This window comes from Crocuta crocuta, unplaced genomic scaffold (assembly GCF_008692635.1).
Source record: "Crocuta crocuta isolate KB4526 unplaced genomic scaffold, BGI_CrCroc_1.0 scaffold427, whole genome shotgun sequence".
Lineage (NCBI taxonomy): Eukaryota > Metazoa > Chordata > Mammalia > Carnivora > Hyaenidae > Crocuta > Crocuta crocuta.
Genome location: NW_027533273.1, coordinates 1,258,245 through 1,276,075, shown reverse-complemented (window position 1 = coordinate 1,276,075; position 17,831 = coordinate 1,258,245). Strand labels below are relative to the sequence as shown.

Sequence of the window (17,831 nt, the reverse complement as noted above, 5' to 3'; positions counted from 1 at the left end):
ATAATCTGGAAAAGGAAGAAAGATACAGGTTTTTTAATTATAAAACAAAGCTACAGTAACTAGACAGTGTAATATTGGCATAAGGATAGATGTATGGATCACTGTATTAGAATTGAGTCCCCCAAAGTAAACCCATGTGTTTATGGTCAAGCGATTTTTTTTTTAAATGGTCTCAGGATCATTCAGTGGGGAAAGAATAGACTCTTTATTTAAAAAAAAAAAAAATTTTTTTAATAGTTTATTTTTCAGACAGAGAGAGACAGAACATGAGTGGGGGAGGGTCAGAGAGAGAGGGAGACACAGAATCTGAAACAAGCTCCAGGCTCTGAGCTAGCTGTCAGCACAGAGCCTGACGCGGGGCTCGAACCTATGAACGGTGAGATCATTACCCTAGCTGAACTCGGACACTTAACTGACTGAGCCATCCAGGCGCCCCACGAATAGACTCTTTAATAAATGGTGCTTGGACACATCCAAAAGAATGAATTGGGACCCTTAACTCACACCATAATAAAAATTAATTTAGGGGGCGCCTGAGTGGCTCAGTCTGTTAAGTGTCCGACTTCGGCTCAGGTCATGACCTCATGGTTTGTGGATTCGAGCCCCACTTTGGGCTCTGTGCTGACAACTAGCTCAGAGCCTGGAGCCTGCTTCAGATTCTGTGTCTCCCTTTCTCTCTGACCCTCCTCTGCTCATGCTGTCTCTCTCTCCCTCAGAAATAAATAAAACATTAAAAAAAAATTAGAGGAGCCCCTGGGTGGCTAGTTAAGTGTCCAACTTCAGCTCAGGTCATGATCTCATGTTTTGTGAGTTTGAGCCCTGCATTGGGCTCTCTGCTGTCAGTGCAGAGTCTGCTTTGGATCCTCTGTCCCTCTCTATCTCTACCCCTCCTCTACGTGCTCACTCTCTCAAAAATAAATATTAAAAAAAAACTCAGAAAATAATTAATTCAAAATGGATCATCTATCTCAGATATAAAAGTTGTAAGTATAGGGGCATCTGAGTAGCTTGGTGAAACATCTAACTCTTGATTTTGGCTTAGGTCATGATCTCATGGTTTGTGGGATTAAGCCCCATATCAGGCTCTATGCTGATACTGCAGAGCCTGTTTGGGATTCTCTCTCTGCCCCTCCCTCCTCTCAAAAATAAATAAATATTCTAAAATGTCATAGGTATAAACTCTTAGGAAGAAAGGAGAAAATCTTGTGATCTTGGAGAAAGCCATGATTTTTAAACATGACACCAAAAAGCACTAGCTAGCAGCAAAAAAAAGCGATAGGTTAAAGTTGGACTTTATCAGAATGTAAAATTTCGTGTTTCAAGGGACATCATCAAGAAGGTGAAAAGAGCCCCCAGAATTGGAGAAAATATTTGCAGTCCATGTATCTGATAAAAGACTTGATCTAGAATACAAAAAAAAAGTCTCTAATAACTCAACAATAAAAAGCAAACCACTCAGTTTAAATATGAGAAAAGGATTTGAATAGACATTTCTCTTGAGATGTACAGATGGTCAATAAGCCATATAAAAAGATGCTCAACATTATTAGTCCTTAGGAAATTCAGATTAAAACCACAATGTGATACTGTTTTGTGCCCTCCAGCATGCCTAAATTTATTTAAAAATTTTTTAATGTTTATTTCAGAGAGAGAAAACAAATGGGGAATGGGGGAGGGGCAGAGAGAGAGGGAGATAGAGAATCCAAAGCAGGCTCCAGGTTCTGAGCTGTCAGCACAGAGCCTGACATGTGGCTTGAACTCACCAGCCATGAGATCATGACCTGAGCCGAAGTCAGACGCTTAACCAACTGAGCCCCCTAGGCACCCCTGGATGCCTAAATTTAAAGAAACAACAACACATCTTTTGAGTATGTAGACACTTTGGAACCCTGCTACACTGCTGTAGTATTATAAATAATACTCAGCAGTTAAAAGGATTGAAGGGCTGACACATGCTACATGGGTGAACCTTGAGAAAATAATGCTACATGAAAGCCAGTTACCAAAAGTCACACGTTCTATTCCATTATAGGAAATGCCTGAAATAGGCAAATTCCTGGAGACAGAAAGCAGCTCAGTGCTGCTCGCCTGAGGGGGCTAAGTGAAGGAGTAGGAAGTAATTGCTGATAGGTTTAGTTTCTTTTTGGGGTGATGAGAATGTTTTAGAATTAAATAGTAGTGATGGTTGCCCAACTATGACTATAATAAAAACCACTAAATTAATTGTATGTTTTAAAAGGGTAAATTTCATGTGAATGGTATCTTGGTAAAGCTGTTAACTAAAAAGTATAAATGAAGAGGTCTGACATAGAGGGGAAAAATCCCATTTTCATTTTGTACATCTTCATTTCCATTTTCTCTTAATCATCTTGTTTGAGAATAAGGTGAGGTAAAGATACTGATTTTAATTTTATATTTTCATAGCACTATCGCAAGAATTCAGTTTCGTCTTCCTGATGGTTCTTCCTTTACAAATCAGTTCCCTTCTGATGCTCCTCTAGAAGAAGCAAGGCAGTTTGCTGCCCAGGTAAACTTGTGTCTTATTTTGAGCTGTAGTAAAGGTAGATGAATTACATTATGAATAATTACATTATTAAAATATAGGAGGGGAAATCTCCAAGTCTAATTTGTAGAGTGTGAGTAAGTCATGGTTCATCCTCAGGAGGGAAGCACCAAGCCCCTCTGTGGGGAAGGAATGTGGGGGTGGGGGGGTGGTTTCCATCTTGTATTAGTGCCATATAGGAAAAGCACATCTGTTTGCTGCACAGAAGTAGGGATTTGCTTGATACAGTAGGCTTTGGAAAGTTTTCTCACTGCTTTGAACACTCAGTTGGAGGAATAAAAAGCAAATGATTATCCAAAGGTCTAATATTTGGGAGTTGTTCCCTGTAAAAAGATACAGTTTTTCTTCCTCTCCACATTGTCTACAGGTTGCTTTGGGGCTGGCCATTTTCACACCGTGGCCAAGCCTAAAAATCAGTAATCTTTATTTAGCAACAATTATCTTCTTCAGGAATTTACTCCCCGAATGTGGCCTTACTCACAATCTGAATGGGTGTGAAATTTTATTTCTTAGAAAATGAGATACGAGTAATTTTAAATTGACCCTTGAATAGTATATTACACGGTGCCAATTCCCTGCACAGTCAAATTCACATATAACTTTCTAGTCTGCGAAAACTGAACTACTCCTAGCCTACTGTAGGAAGCCTTACCAATAGCAGTTGACTAACACATACTTTGTTGTTGTTTTATTGTTTTGTTTTGTTTAAAGAGTGAGAGCACGTGAGCAGGGGTAAAGGGTCGAGGGAGAGAGAGAATCTTTTTTTTTTTTAATTAATTAATTAATTNCACAAGTGCCCTCTTCCATGTCCCTCCCCCCCCCCCCCACATCCATCAGTCCTCAGTTTTTGTCAGCATTCAAGAGTCTCTCACGGTTTGCGAGGGAGAGAGAGAATCTTAAGCAGCCTCCACGCTTAGTGCAGAGCCATGCGGGGCTTTATCCCACAACCCTGGGATCATGACCTGAGCCAAAATCAAGAGTTGGATGCTCAAGTGATCGAGCCACCTGGTGCCCCATATTTTGTATCATATGTATTCTATACTGTTTTCTTAACAGTAAAGTTAGCTAGAGAAAAATGTTAAGATCATAAGGAGGAAAACATACATTTACAGGAATTTTTACATTTAAAAATCCTTGAATAGGTGGGCCTACACAGTTCATTCAAACTCATGTTGTTCAAGGTTCAACTGTAGTTTTTATTCTCTGATTGAGCCCTTATTCAAAATGGATTCTAGGCATCAGATGTCCTACTGTTTGTCTCATGCATCTTATTAAGGTCGAAATTAGGATTCAGATCTTTCCTCTAGATCCTTTCCCCATTTAGTCTGCTGTCTTACTTAAGGATCCTGAGAGGATACCTGAAAGCTGTCTGCCTTCCTTTCCTGGTGAGCTGGGCCGTGCAGTATAAAAACATTTTTAAGAAGTCTTTTTCCTTAAGCTTGCAATAGAAGCAACCCCCAGTAGTTCTTTTATTCTTCTACCTTGGAGCCTCACGGGGGCCTCCCAAAAGGGAGTGCTCACTCCTAGTCTGAGTCTTAACCACCTCTGCCACAGGTAAGTGAAGAGGAAGCAACCTGAGAAAAAAATCTTTACAGCAGCCCCATTAGAATTTTATTTCAGTACAGTAACCTAATTTTGTATTTTTGCATGACCTCATATTAGAGTGACAACAGTGAGAGGTATTTATATGATCTCTAGTAAAAAAAAAAATTACAAAAACAAAAGTTTTAGTCTCTTTTTTGGAATCTTCTAGGGAGAGAGAAACACTTGTCTTAGATTTTACAGGTACAGGTGACTTAGAATTATGAAGGTGATTACAGTGCTGCCCAGCATAGTAGGTCCTGGACTGGACCTGGGAATGTATGTGTAAGCATGGACGGACTATGGACCATTTACTTTTTGAGACAAGGAAGAGGTGAAACTCCTAATGTTCTATATATGAGGAAAGTTCTGGACTATTGCAAATTTTTAATAGGGAATGCCTATAAAGTTTGCCCAAGTATAGTGAACACTAATGGCAAACTGCAGCAATATTTAAAAGAGATCTATAATTGTCCATTTTTATTCACTTTATTTAGGTGTTTTTTTAATGCATATGGCTATGTAATACCTTAAAAGGGCACCATTGTAAGGTTTTAAAACTTACTGTTATGTTACAGACTGTCGGCAACACTTACGGTAATTTTTCACTAGCAACCATGTTTCCCAGGAGGGAATTCACCAAAGAAGATTATAAAAAGAAATTACTGGATTTGGAACTTGCCCCAAGTGCTTCAGTGGTACTGTTGCCAGTATGTATATACATATATATTTTTTCTATCTTTAAATCCTGTTTGTTCTACTCTTGATCATTTCTTATAATTAGCAGAAAGGAACGTGAAAGGTGGACTATGGGTAATTAAATTCAAATTATCCAAAAATTTGAGGTGATTTTTTGTTCTGTTAACCTGTGCACTTTTTGTTTTTGAGAAGGGGAAACAGTGTGAGTGGGGGAAGGGTAGTACTAGTGAGGCACTAAATATTTTAATTTTCAACTTTTTTCTTCTTCCATTTTCATGTATATATATGACCAGTAGAATAAGAAAACAAATGCAGAGTATCTGTCTAATGCATAGATTTAGTGGCGCTTTATAAAAATTTATTTATTTAGTAATCTCTGCACCCAATATAGAGCCCAAACTCATGACTCCAAGATTAAGAGTCACACACTCTTGACTGAGCCATCCAGGGGTCCCAGATTTAGTGTCTTTTATTTACATATGATTCGACTGTTTACCAAGTTTTTTAAAAAAAGATTTTATTAAAAAAAATTTTTTTAACGTTTATTTATTATTGAGAGAGAGCATGAGCAGGGGAGAGACAGAGAGATGGGGAGACACAGAATCTGAAGCAGGCTCTAGGCTCTGAGCTGTCAGCACAGAGCCTGACACGGGGCTCGAATTCCTGAACCCTGAGATCATGACCTGAGCCGAAGTTGGAAGTTTAACCGACTGAGCCACCCAGGCATCCCCCCCAAAATTTTATTTTAACATAAAAATAACATTAATTTTTAAACATATAAATTCCATTTGATCCTCGTAATAGAGTTTTAATCTCTGATGAAGCCAAGAGGCTAAGAAAGTTCTTTTTTTTATTTTTAAAAATGTTTCAGAGAGCGAGGAAGGGGGAAAGAGACAAAGGCAGGGAGAGAATCCCAAGCAGGCTCTGTGCTGTCAGCACAGAGCTGGAGGTGGGGCTCTAGCCCATTAACTGTGAGATCACGACCTGAGCCAAAATCAAGAGTCAGATACCCAACCTCCTGGAGCCACCCAGGCACCCCAAGACTCAGAACGTTTAAATGACTTTGCCAAGGCATCCTCTATGTGCCAGAGACGGTATGAGAGCCTGGGTCTTCTATATTTTGATTAGGATAGTTTTCCTGGTTCTGAACTAGAGCCCCACTCCTAAAACAGCCTTCTAGTAATAGGATTCATTGTATTCACTGAGATTTTTGTTGAAGCCATTTCCTGTTTTTTAATCATCAAGGAAGACTTCTTACCACAGTTGTTAGTTCTCATAAAAATAATTGGTTCAAAAACTACTTTCTACTTTCAGTGTAGTGATTAGTCCCTTAAAAAACAGAGCTCGTGGAGTTACCACTGGTTTATATAAAATATACAGCTGAAAAACAACAGAAGATAGTAATTTTACCTTTTTTATAGTAAACTAAAATCAGTAGGACTTTCCTTTTCCAGATAAAGATTGATCTAGAACCTTGAGTGTGATGTGATGGTGCTCATGTAGCCTTTATTGAGATTGATTTATTAATTTTTAGGCAGGAAGACCAGCTACATCCATGGTACATTCTTCCAGTGGAGACTTTTGGACATTGTTGGGGACAGTCCTTTACCCATTCCTTGCCATCTGGAGATTGATTAGCAACTTCTTATTTAGTAACCCTCCTGCACAGACTTCTGTGAGAGTGGCGGCATCAGAACCCTCAAACCTTGCATCATCTAGCAACTCAGAAAAAAGGTATCTGTTTATGTTTGCCCCGTTTGCAAAATGTGTTAGTAATGCCCAGCACTTTATTCACAGTGAACATTTTTGTTATGGGTAATCTGCTATCTTTCTAGTTAGAGAAAAAATTTAAATGTTCTGAAGTTTTACTCTGTCATCTTTTGTGGAAAGCTCAGTACCTGAGTTTCTCAGCTGTGTTTATAAAGCCTACTCCACAGAAATCAATTCTACCTCTGCTGGTTTTCGTATTTCATTTGTTCCCTTCTTTTCCTGTAACTATAAAGGCAGATATTTCCCCCCAGGTCTGAATAGTCCTATCTTTCTTGCTAACCATGTTTTATCTAACAAGATATTTCATTTAATTTCTCATAGTCATCTTGCAGACATTTTTTTTCTTTTCTTTTGAGAGAGAGCATGAGCCGGGAAGGGGCAGAGAGAGAATCTAAAACACATTCCATACCCAGCACGGAGCCCGATGCAGGCTTCAGTGTCTCAACCATGAGATGATGACTGGAGCCGGAATCAGGAGTCAGACACTTACCTGACTGAGCCACTCTGGTGCTCCTCAAACATTAGAGATGTGATTGTGCTTCAGATAATTTTAACCCCTGGTGGTTTTTTGATGTACTCCCTGTCTTCTCTGGGTCATTCATAGAAAAACCAAACTGAGGAAACTGGATATTCACTTGAAAACAGTGCCTTCTTCAGAGAATTATTTTTGACTAGTCCCTTAACCAAGAGACCTTTTATTGCAGATGACCAGGGTTAGAATTCTAATGATTTTAGCTTATATCTCTGTTAAAGATTCTGCATATTTGAAACAGGTTAACAGGAAATATTTATGTATTATAAGTAACCTCATAGCTTTTTCTATAGGTAATAGCATCATTTATTATAATACCTATCTCTTGCTCTTAAACACTAATAAGCCATTAGACATTATAGCAAATACATCAGTCCTGTGTGATGAGTAACGAAAATCTTTGCCTCTGTCTGCCATCAGTAAGGAGAATCCTTAGTCTTATGTCCTGTTGACTCTCTAGATGAAGATTTATGCATGTAAATATTGTGATTGGATTGATTCAGCCTTTATCTTAGTTTTTGTTGTAACTATTAGGAAGACCATTTGTAAATTTAGTATATCACTCAAATGGGGATACAGGGAAATTCTTTAGACTGGGAACAACATTCAAAGTAGGTCTTGTTAGTCCTGAATTTTAGAACTCTTACTGAGCAGTGGGTGAAACCATTTAATCCTGAATTACCATTACATAGCATAGTTTGTTGTGTGCGCTTTTATTTTTGTTCTTTAAAAAGTTTTTTTTTATCTCCCATGGCCTTTCCTTAAAATACAGCTGCCTGTACTAATGGAAGTTTAAAGGAAACAGCTTTATATTACTGTTGTTTTCACTTTCGTTTCACCTTCTCTTTTCTCTCTCTTACATCAGGGAACCAGTCAGGAAAAGAGTGCTGGAGAAACGGGGAGAAGATTTTAAAAAGGAGGGGAAGATCTATAGATTGAGGACTCAAGATGATGGTGAAGATGAAAACAACACTTGGAATGGAAATTCTACTCAACAGATGTAGTGTGACAAGTACAGTATGTGCAATAATCATTGTTTCTCTCATGATTTAATTCAACTAAAACTCTACTGGAGAAGTGGGACTGCTTTTTCATTTTCCAGCTGGTCTATAAAGTGTCTCTCTATCCCTGCTTAGTGGGTTAAAGTTGTTTAACTCCTCAGACAAGTCAGGAGATGAAATAACTGGCCTGGCCGCTATGGTCCTTGCATATGGTAACCAAGTGCTAGAAGCCTAAAACAATCAAAAGATCTGCCACAGCCTCCCTTTATCAGCTTTCTTACTCAGTATTTCATATACCCATTAGCCCTGTGCTCTCAGATGATGCGTTTTGTTTAGAGCTATTTTGCTCCAGAACTCTGAAGTCGACACCAAGTAACTGGTATGTCACTGAGTAATTTGACTCTGAGTCAGAGCATTTTAACTAGCCAATCAGATGATAATTTAACTTTTCTCTTTTTGCTCATCAGCTGCAAGCAAAATCTTGTAGTTTTTAATCTTAAACACTGAATAAAAAATCTTTTCCAAAAATTGAAATGATCTTAGTTTTGCTTTAAGTTTTGTTATCTTAGCATCTTTTTGTCGCATAGGGATCTCTTGAGGTCATGTGTGTGATTTTTTTCCCCCCAGTACTGCTCTGGAGCTAAGTCCAGGAAGGTAGCTGTGACCACCCTACTTTAATTGTCAGTGAAAGAAGAAATTTTCTGATACACACTGATGCTGTGTTAGTGTCCATCCTGCCAGTGAGGCATCATTTTGTTTGCCTGATGTTACCATCCATGTTCTCATCAGATGCCGAACAGGTCTTAAATTACAACGAGTCGTCTCTCACCTTTATCCTCAAGTTTTGCTTTGGATAGTCAGATTTCACAGACCTAAGGTACCTCTCTAGGACAAGAAGTATGGAATAAAGATATGCCTTTTCCTCATTTTTTTTTTAAGTTTATTTTGAGAGAGAATTAGCACGAGTGGGGTAGGGGCAGAGAGAGGAAGAAAGAGGATACCAAACCTGATCCATGCTGTCATCATAGAGTCTCCCACGTGGGGCTCAATCCAACAAACTCAGGTGCCCCAGAATCTTAAAGAGATTCTTAACCTAACTTACATGATACGTCCACACTAGGTTTTTGGTGTTGAAGATATTTGAAAAAGAGCTTGACAGTTCTTTTAACCTTCCATTTTTAGATTGAAAGATAGTGCTTTTAAGTGAACATACAGACTGACTTAATTTTGTAATGGGAGGAAGAAATATTCTCAGAGGAAATTGTTTTTTATCTATAAAATACAGTGATTTGTAAAAATGGTAATAGTGTTGGCAAGGAAACAGCCAGGCTGTGATGTTCGGAAGAATGAAGACTGGTTATACCCTTTCTGGAACACATTAGCAACCTTAAATATTTGTTTCAAGCTCTTTGATCAGTTTTTCTAAGGAATGATCATAAATGTAGACAAAGTTTAGGTACAGACATACTCATTAGGTCTTATACCAACTAAATAACTTGCACAGAAATAATTAACTTTTGATAAGGATAAATGGTAGAATATTTTATCATTTCAGTTTAACCTTTGTATAGTCATTGAATACCTGTTATGTGTTAGGAGAAGACAGCAGAATTGTGGGTACAGTGTGATCTCAGCTTTGTAAGCCATTTTCCATATAGACAGTACATGTATTAACATAATGTAAAGAAAATAACCAAACGTTAACAGTAATAAGAGTGTTTTATGTGCTTTTAATTTTTTTTTGCACCCTAATAGGTTTTCCTTGTTTTCTGCAATGATCCTATCACTTGCATAATTTAAAAAGTGAATTTGAAAAAAAAAAAATTTCCACTAGGCATCCCATTGGAGTAAAGGTTTGTAATCTTAAAAAAAATATATAGCAGTACGTGGTATTAAGAAACCAAACTCTTTCAAATGGGTGTAACCTTGCTAATAACTGTTAGAAATATTCTTGTAGAACATTAGAGTACCTCAGGTCAGCTTGCCTTGAAAAAAGTTCAATACAGACCTCAGAGAAACACACAAAAAAGAATGGTTCACAAATCTTCGAGTAGGAGAATCCCTCCTCAGTTTTAAATTTTTAAAAGTATATTTGGTAAAAAATTCAAAACAGTATATAGAAGGCTGTAAAATGAAAATGAAGTCTCTTCCCTTGCACCTTACCCCTAATCCTGTTCTCCACAGATAACCTCAAGTCACGTTTTGTAACCTACAGGAAAACCGTATGCATATAGAAGCAAATAATGTGATCTTTATTTTGTAAATACAATCATATTATATACACTACTCTGCATCCTGCTCTTTTACTTACACAGTCTTGAAGATCTTTCCCTGTCAACACACAACTACCTCATTCTGATTATTGTCTGCATAGCAGTTTACTTGGTAAATATACCCCAACTTACCCTCCTTTTTCTCGTGGCGTACATTGGTTATTACAGGGTTTTGTTTTTCTCTTAGAAATCTTGCTATAGTGAGCATCTTTGTGACAGGATCGATCTTCTTAGCTGTGAATATATATCTGTAGGGTATGTTTGGGTAACTGAGTCATGGAGTGTTTGCAGTTTTGAATTATAAGTGATGCTGCCAGCTTGCTTCCTCTAAAGGCTCTTTGAATTGAACCACCAGCAGTGACTGAGAATGTCAATTTCCCCATGTTCTTACCAACACTGTTACACTTTTTCATCTTTATCAGTGGTAGGTGAAAAATTATATACATTTTATATGATTGTGTTCATCACATTTGAGGTTGAACATCTTTTAATATTGGTCATTTCAGTTTATTTTCTGAGAACTGCCTGTATTTGCAGTTTTTTCATCTCTGTTGGTTTATAAGAATTCCATGTATATAAAGAAAATTAGCCCTTTGTCTAGCATATGCTATAGTTTTTCCCCATTTATCTCTTGATGAATATGTTGATAGTAAGTTTTTGCCACAATATTAATGTGATCAAATTTATCAGCGTTTTTGTTGATGGCCTCTGGGCCCTAAGTCTTGCTTAAATACCTTTCTTTAAAAATTTATTAATTTTTAAAAATTTTAAAAATATTTTATTTCTGATAGAGATACAGTGTGAGCAGGGAACTGTCAGAGAGATACAGAATCTGAAGTAGGCTCCAGGCTTTGAGCTAACAGTCAGCACATAGCCCAGTGCGGGGCTCGAACCGACAAACTGTGATATCATGACCTGAGCCGAAGTCGGACATTTAACCGACTGAGCCATCCAGGTGCCCCTAAAAATTAATTTTAAAAAATTCACCCAGCTGTCCTAGTATTCTCCTCGCTTCCCTGTGGCTGCCGTCCTCAGGAGCTAACTAACCACTTGACCCACCACCATTTATCAACTACTCCCAGTTCCCAGTTTGGTAGACCACATTTGCCATGTACTTTATGCCCATATGTAGTTGGTTTATGTATAACTTTCTTCTTTTGTTGATCTTTCTTTTCTCTCTCCATTACCCAAGCTGTTTTTTGAAACTAACTTTATAATGTTTTAATATTCCTTTTCTGCCCAGTTTATTCTGGCTCTTTATAGATTTTTTTGTCCCCAAAAAGGTACACTGAATTTGCTATTTGTAATACTGTCTTTCTGCCTAACAAGTGTTTTTAATATCACTTTTAGAACCATCCTTACCCTCATCTGATACTTTTCCAGTCTGTTGATGGAGAAAAATGCTTGTGTAACCACAAATTGTCAGGTTGGGGCCACTGGCAGTGAAACATTGGATAGGAATATTATACAGATATGGCAAATTCAGGTAAAGAATGCCTGCAAGAAACAAAATTTCAAGTATGATCACCCATTTATTTTAAGTAGACTCCATGCCACATGTGAGGTTCAACTCATGACCCTGAGATCAAGAACTGCATGCTCTACCAACTGAGCCAGCCAGGCTCTTTGATCATGTTCACTCTTTAAAATTTTCTTCTGCAGGAGCGCCTGGGTGGCTCAGTCGGTTAAGCGTCCGACTTCAGCTCGGGTCATGATCTCACCATTCATGGGTTCAAGCCCTGTGTCGGGCTCTGTGCTGACAGCTAGCTCAGAGCCTGGAGCCTGCTTCAGATTCTGTGTCTCCCTCTCTCTCTGACCCTCCCCTGTTCATGCTGTCTCTCTCTCAGAAATAAATTAAAAAACAACAACAACAACAAATAAAATTTTCTTCTACATTTATTTTTGAGAGAGAGCACAAGCAGGGGAGGGGCAGAGAGAGAATGAGACATAGAATCTGAAACAGGCTCTAGGCTACAAGCTGTTAGCGCAGGGCTTGAACTCACAAACCGTGAGATCACGACCTGAGCTGAAGTTGGACGCTTATCCAACTGAGCCACCCAGGTGCATGCCATGATCAGTCTTTTAAACTCTAGTTGAAAAGTACTTTATTTTTAAATAACATTCTCCAAGATATCTAGAAAGAATGTGTTGGGCCAAATAGGTTCTTAAGTATTCTACACTGAGATTGTCTTGTTATCATTAGTGTATTTGAGGGGAGTTGATAAAGACCACATCTTCTTCTACTCCCACCACTACTCTGGGTGTGTTTTGTGAATAAACACACAAAAGGAGCAGACGTGCTTTCTATGCCCTGTCTCTAAAATGTGCTTGCTACAGACAGTGAGACATGGTCCTTTATCCTCAAGAAGCTGATAGTAGAGAAACATGCACTTCCAGTATAACATGGACTAGCTGTAGTAGGGTATTTAGAAGCCAATGAGAGGAATAGTGTTTGCCTGGGGGATTCAGGGAAGCTGTGCTGAGGGGAAAGTGCATTATTTGAGCTGAGACTTGAAGGCATTTCAGGAGAAGGGGCATCCTAGGGAAAAGAATGCTATTTGCAAAGATACAAAGGAAGATGGGCTAGTCAAGGACATACCTGAGGTTCAGAATTACCACAGATTGAGAGAAGAAGAAAGGAAACAGGCTAAGTGAACCGAGGACAGAACCTTGAAGGCCATACTTGGGTCGTTAGAAGTCATCCTGGACAGGGGAGAGACAGAAAGGACAAAAAAAGGTAGATATGATGGGAATAAATCATTCAGAGGTCATCTTTTTTTGTATGTTAGGGTCTCTCTGCCAATGGAATATATAATGTAAGCAGAAAGCCTTGGTCTGGTGGGAAAGCTTAGAAGCCCCAAAGGGCTTGTGTGGCTGTGTAGATTCTGTAGAACCTACCCTCTCAAAGACAAGCAACCATGGGACCTAGGGCACAGCTCACAGTACCATTTTCTTTTCTGATTAACACAAGGTACGAGGCTGAGAGGGAGTTTGAAGATAGGGCAGAAGATGACATTGCAGTCCATTCACACAGTGGAGTTGATTTCTTGTTTAAAGGATTTATATGGTTTTTACTCATATTTCTACCTTTAAAGTCTCTGAACCTGAAAACAGCCCACTGAAATTAAGTGGCTCACAGACCCACCAGATGAGTTCAGTGCCTGCACCTCTGGACAGGAGCCAGGTGCAGAGTGTTCAATGTCCTAATGAATTCCTGATAACTGGGACAAGATACAGATATTTCCATTTTAATTAGAGACTGGAGAGCCTTCAAGATTAAAGTAGCTTCCAACAGTGCAGAAAGCCTTCATGAAGAAGTCTGCCATGGGCGGAAGAGAAGATCTAAAGGAGATTTGTGGGTAGTGAAGGCATACAAACTCGATTTGTTTTGCAGAACTGGGGCAGGTGGGAACGTGTAGGTCAGAATGCAGAAACAGTGTTCAATTCCTGTTGGCCTGGTGGTGGTTTCCCTTGCTTGGGGCGCTTACAGTACTTGTATGACAGAAATATCACACAGCAGATGCCAAGAATCATAAGAGAAAAGAGTACATACAAAGCTGTCTGGGCTTCCGTCACACCTAATGCTAACCCCAGGAAGTGAACTTCCTCCTCTTGCACGGGGCTGACGGTAGGTCCAGCATCTAGGAGAGGACGACAAAGGACAGATGATGTCTTCAGATCAGTGTTAGCCTATGTGAAGCCCAAGCTAGATCCTTGGAATAGAGAAGTCACACAGGTACCCAGAGTGAGTGCATTGCTGGGTGATGGGGTGCGTCCCTTTCACTGTTACTGAACCTCTGAATGAAGTAGTTGTATTTTTAAAAAATCTGTCAACAATTAAAGTGGATACTTCTCTCTTTCTTCTCTATAGTAATTTATTGCTTTTTCAGTCATCAAATATTGGGCTCCTTACATCGAGCCAGGCACAGTTTGCAGTCATTGTATTAGATCCTCATGTCAGCCTGGTGGCATGTGCCTAGTTTCTTGCCTGAGATCACGACACAGTTAGCAGTAGGGCTGGGACAAGAATCTAGACCTGCTCTTCCCAGACCAGGCCCTAGTTTCTATGTAACATCAACCCTAAGATTCTTTGTTCCATCCTAAGAGTGAGTGTCTGGAGCATTTAAAAAAAAAAAAAAGAAAATACTGGTCGAATGAATGAGGGGAATGGTAAGGCAGAGAGGAGGGCAATAAACTAGAAGAAAATAGATCAAAAAGCCCCACTAACCCTCTGTCTTGTGTCCCTCCCCAAGCCACATCTCACCTTCTGGCTGGAGACAAGGGTGCGGCCCTGTGGCAGGGTCAGGGAAGCCGTTGCACCGGACTATAGAGGCGAAGAGCTTGGCTGATGCTTTTGGGATCCTTGGCAGAGAAGGGTCTGTGTAGTTCACAAAATGCACACCAAACCTCTCTGCGAAGCCTGTCGCCCACTCAAAATTGTCCATCACACTCCAAACTGTGTATCCTCGAAGGTCCACCTTATCCTGCACGGCTGCTCAAATGCAGAGGCCACAGCGTGAGCTTCCTTCCCTGTGTCTCAGAGGACACTATCCCGCCCGGCCTACGGAAGCCATGCCTGCCTGCGGCTCGCCCACAGTCCCCGCTTGCAGGTGCAGGCAGGGTCCTCTGTGGATGGACGTACAGAGCCATCAGCTGTTGCTAGAAAGGCCCGTCCCTGAGGGGAGTCGGGGACGTGGGTAGACTACATGAGTCCTGCTGAATCCTCTACGATCCCATCTCCGCATGCTGGGATCCCAGTCCTGGGCACTGCCTTAGAATGTTCATACTCCTTCCTAAAGAAAGAAAGTGGCCCTTGGAAAACATTTTCACTGGAATAGGACTTTCTAACCGTTTCTTTCCACTGCTGCAGTGCTAAGTCTCTTTGACTCAGGGTTAAATAGTCCCTTGTCCTAGTCCCATCCCAGGTGGTTCTGCTGAGCTGAGGGTCTCAAACTTCTCCTTGGGCAACAAAAGACACCCTCCCCTACNCCTCATCAGAGCGCTGCTGCTCAGGGATGATCCAGCAGAGAATGACCCTGGCCCGGCATTCAGGCCTCACTGTGTCAGGCAACAGGTTGCTTGCTGAGCCTCAGTCTAGAAAGGAAGACTTGGAGTGTAGCCTCAGAGAGAAGTTTAAACCCATGCGGAGGGAGAAGCTGCCTCTTCATCAAGACAGGGTCTCGGGAGTGCAGTACTCCCCTCCCTGCAGATGTTAGCAGGGTGTTTCCAGTGGTGACCGGTGCACATGGAGGAAGGGATAGGCCTGTCCTACCTTTGAGCGCCTCGTTGATGTAACTGCGGAGGTAAGAGATCCTGAGAGTGTCGTTGAGGTCAGTTTCTCCACGTTGGGACACTCCGTTCTCTGTTACATAAATTGGAGGGTTGTTGTACTCCTCCTTTATCCAGTTCAATATCCTCCTAAAGCCAAAAGGTGTGATCTTCAGCCAGAAGGAGCCAGAGTCTGGCCAAGAGCGATCTGTGATAGAGGCAACTCCCCTGTAGGTTCAAACACGAGAGATTCAGTCTCAGTTTGTAAATCCCAAGAGGCCTTTTGCACAAAACACAGAACAGGATTTATACTAGGAAAAGCCTTAGCTTTAGTCTAGACTTGAGAATCCTAACTAAACACAGAAGAGTCAATTGCCTCATAGCCTCCTAGTCGAACTGCTCCGTGCCCGTGTAGCTTTGACAGGCCACGTCAGCTCTCTTTCCACGTGTTCAGAGAATGGTCTCTGCTCATGGACTGGACCCCCTGGAGGGCGCTAACAGACTGTACTTCACACCGGTTGTGAAAGGGCCCTGGGATTCCCTGATCACAATCTCCAGTGGGATGAGTGCTGTGTCAGGAGAGAGAATGGGCTCCCCTGAGTCAACTACCGTGTACTCAACACCACAAGCACACCTTGTGTGTGACATGACCACAGGGAGCAGGTAGGCTGGGACCTGCTTCGGGTGCCCAAGACCCCACTGCTCTTCAGTGATGGACCAGGTGAGGGCAACACGTTGTGCTAAAGGAGCACTCGCTGGGGGAAACAGAAACTTGAACGTCTCCAGAGTGATAATTTCAAGTAAGGACCAGTTATCTAGATCTTCATGTCCCAAATCCTTCAGAAAAAAAAACAATGTAGTCTTAATCAGTAACTAAATTTATCTTGCTCAGCCAGACCAGACCTGGGACATTTCACCTTGGGCCGAGTGTAAGGACCAATGGGACAGCAAGAGTCCAACGGGTGCTCGGACAGGGACCAGCAGGGGAGTTTTCTCAGCCCCCTCAGCAAGTGACTGGGGGATGCAGGATGCAGTGGGGCTGTAGGTGTTTGTTTTCTAAGAACCTGGACGGATTCACAGCTGATTGGAAACACGCTTATTATAAAAAAAATAAGGGGCACCTGGGTGGCTTAGTTGGTTAAGCGTCCGACTTTCGCTCAGGTCATGATCTCTCGCAGTTCGTGGGTTCGAGCCCCGCATCGGGCTCTGTGCTGACTGCCAGCTCAGAGCCTGGAGCCTGTTTCAGTCTGTGACTCCCTCTCTCTCTGACCCTCCCCTGCTCACGCTGTCTCTCTCTCTCTCCTAGAAATAAAAAATATTAAAAAAAAAATAGGGGCACGTGGCTGGCTCACTTGGTAGAATGTGCAGCTCTTGATCTCAGGGTTGTGGGTTCAAGACCCATGTTGGGTGGAGATTACTTAAAATCTTTAAAAAAAAAAAGTATATATATAGTCCTGGTTTTTGGTAATATATTTTTGTATGTTAATACTACTAAACTATATGTTTATATTACACAGTTTATATAATATATATACTTACATATTTATATTAAGAGAAAAAGAGGTAGTATACTCCCTACACATATGCATACACTTCTCCTCTTCTTGCTCTCTAATGTTTCCACGGTGAGTGTATAAGGCAAAAATAATCTTTTGACCTTTATCACAAAAAAGGGGGAAAAAACCCTCCACCTTACTATTATTTTGACTTAAATTCACCTGCTAAGTGAAACAAACTTGTCAAAAGAAGCAAACGAAGGGAAGAAAAATCATGAAATCTCGAAGACGTTTGAAAGAACGTCTCTCCATGGGAAGCAGCCTGGAGGTGCTGCTGGTGTAAGTAGCACACTGACAGCTTTGATTGGATATCTCGGGGGTGGACTCCTCTTTAAACCCCAGGATGTATGTACGGCATCAGCAGGCGGCTCTCTGAGGCTGTGAAGTAAGAGCTGGGCAAAGGGGCACCTGTGTCTTCTCCAAAGACAGTTCCGTGTGCCCTGTTGGCAGACTTACCTGTCTGCATCGTAGGAAGAGATCCAAGAGGCGTGGTTAAGGTTGTAGGCCAGGACGGTGGTGTAGTGATTGAATCCAAAAAAGTCATAGGTGCCATTGATCCTCCGCTTCTCACTCTCCGTGAACTCTGGG

General features: G+C 40.8%; 2 protein-coding genes across 3 annotated transcripts in view; one reads left to right on the top strand and one right to left on the bottom strand.

The window, feature by feature from the left end:
• The window catches only part of UBXN4 (UBX domain protein 4), a 49,155-nt gene extending 40,475 nt beyond the window's left edge, over positions 1–8,680 (top strand). For both annotated transcript variants that reach the window (XM_077747869.1, XM_077747870.1), the window contains exons 10-13: positions 2,425–2,527; positions 4,723–4,854; positions 6,378–6,577; positions 8,011–8,680. In XM_077747869.1, the coding sequence (XP_077603995.1) occupies positions 2,425–2,527; positions 4,723–4,854; positions 6,378–6,577; positions 8,011–8,149 (574 nt within the window). In that variant the 3' untranslated portion in view covers positions 8,150–8,680. The remainder of the gene's footprint in view (positions 1–2,424; positions 2,528–4,722; positions 4,855–6,377; positions 6,578–8,010) is intronic.
• Positions 8,681–13,839: 5,159 nt separating this feature from the next.
• Positions 13,840–17,831, bottom strand: part of LCT (lactase) — a 49,850-nt gene continuing 45,858 nt past the window's right edge. Inside the window, exons 18-21 of the mRNA XM_077747881.1 lie at positions 17,700–17,826; positions 15,692–15,915; positions 14,684–14,911; positions 13,840–14,060 (exon numbers count right to left, since the gene is read on the bottom strand). Of these exons, the coding sequence (XP_077604007.1) occupies positions 13,840–14,060; positions 14,684–14,911; positions 15,692–15,915; positions 17,700–17,826 (800 nt within the window). The remainder of the gene's footprint in view (positions 14,061–14,683; positions 14,912–15,691; positions 15,916–17,699; positions 17,827–17,831) is intronic.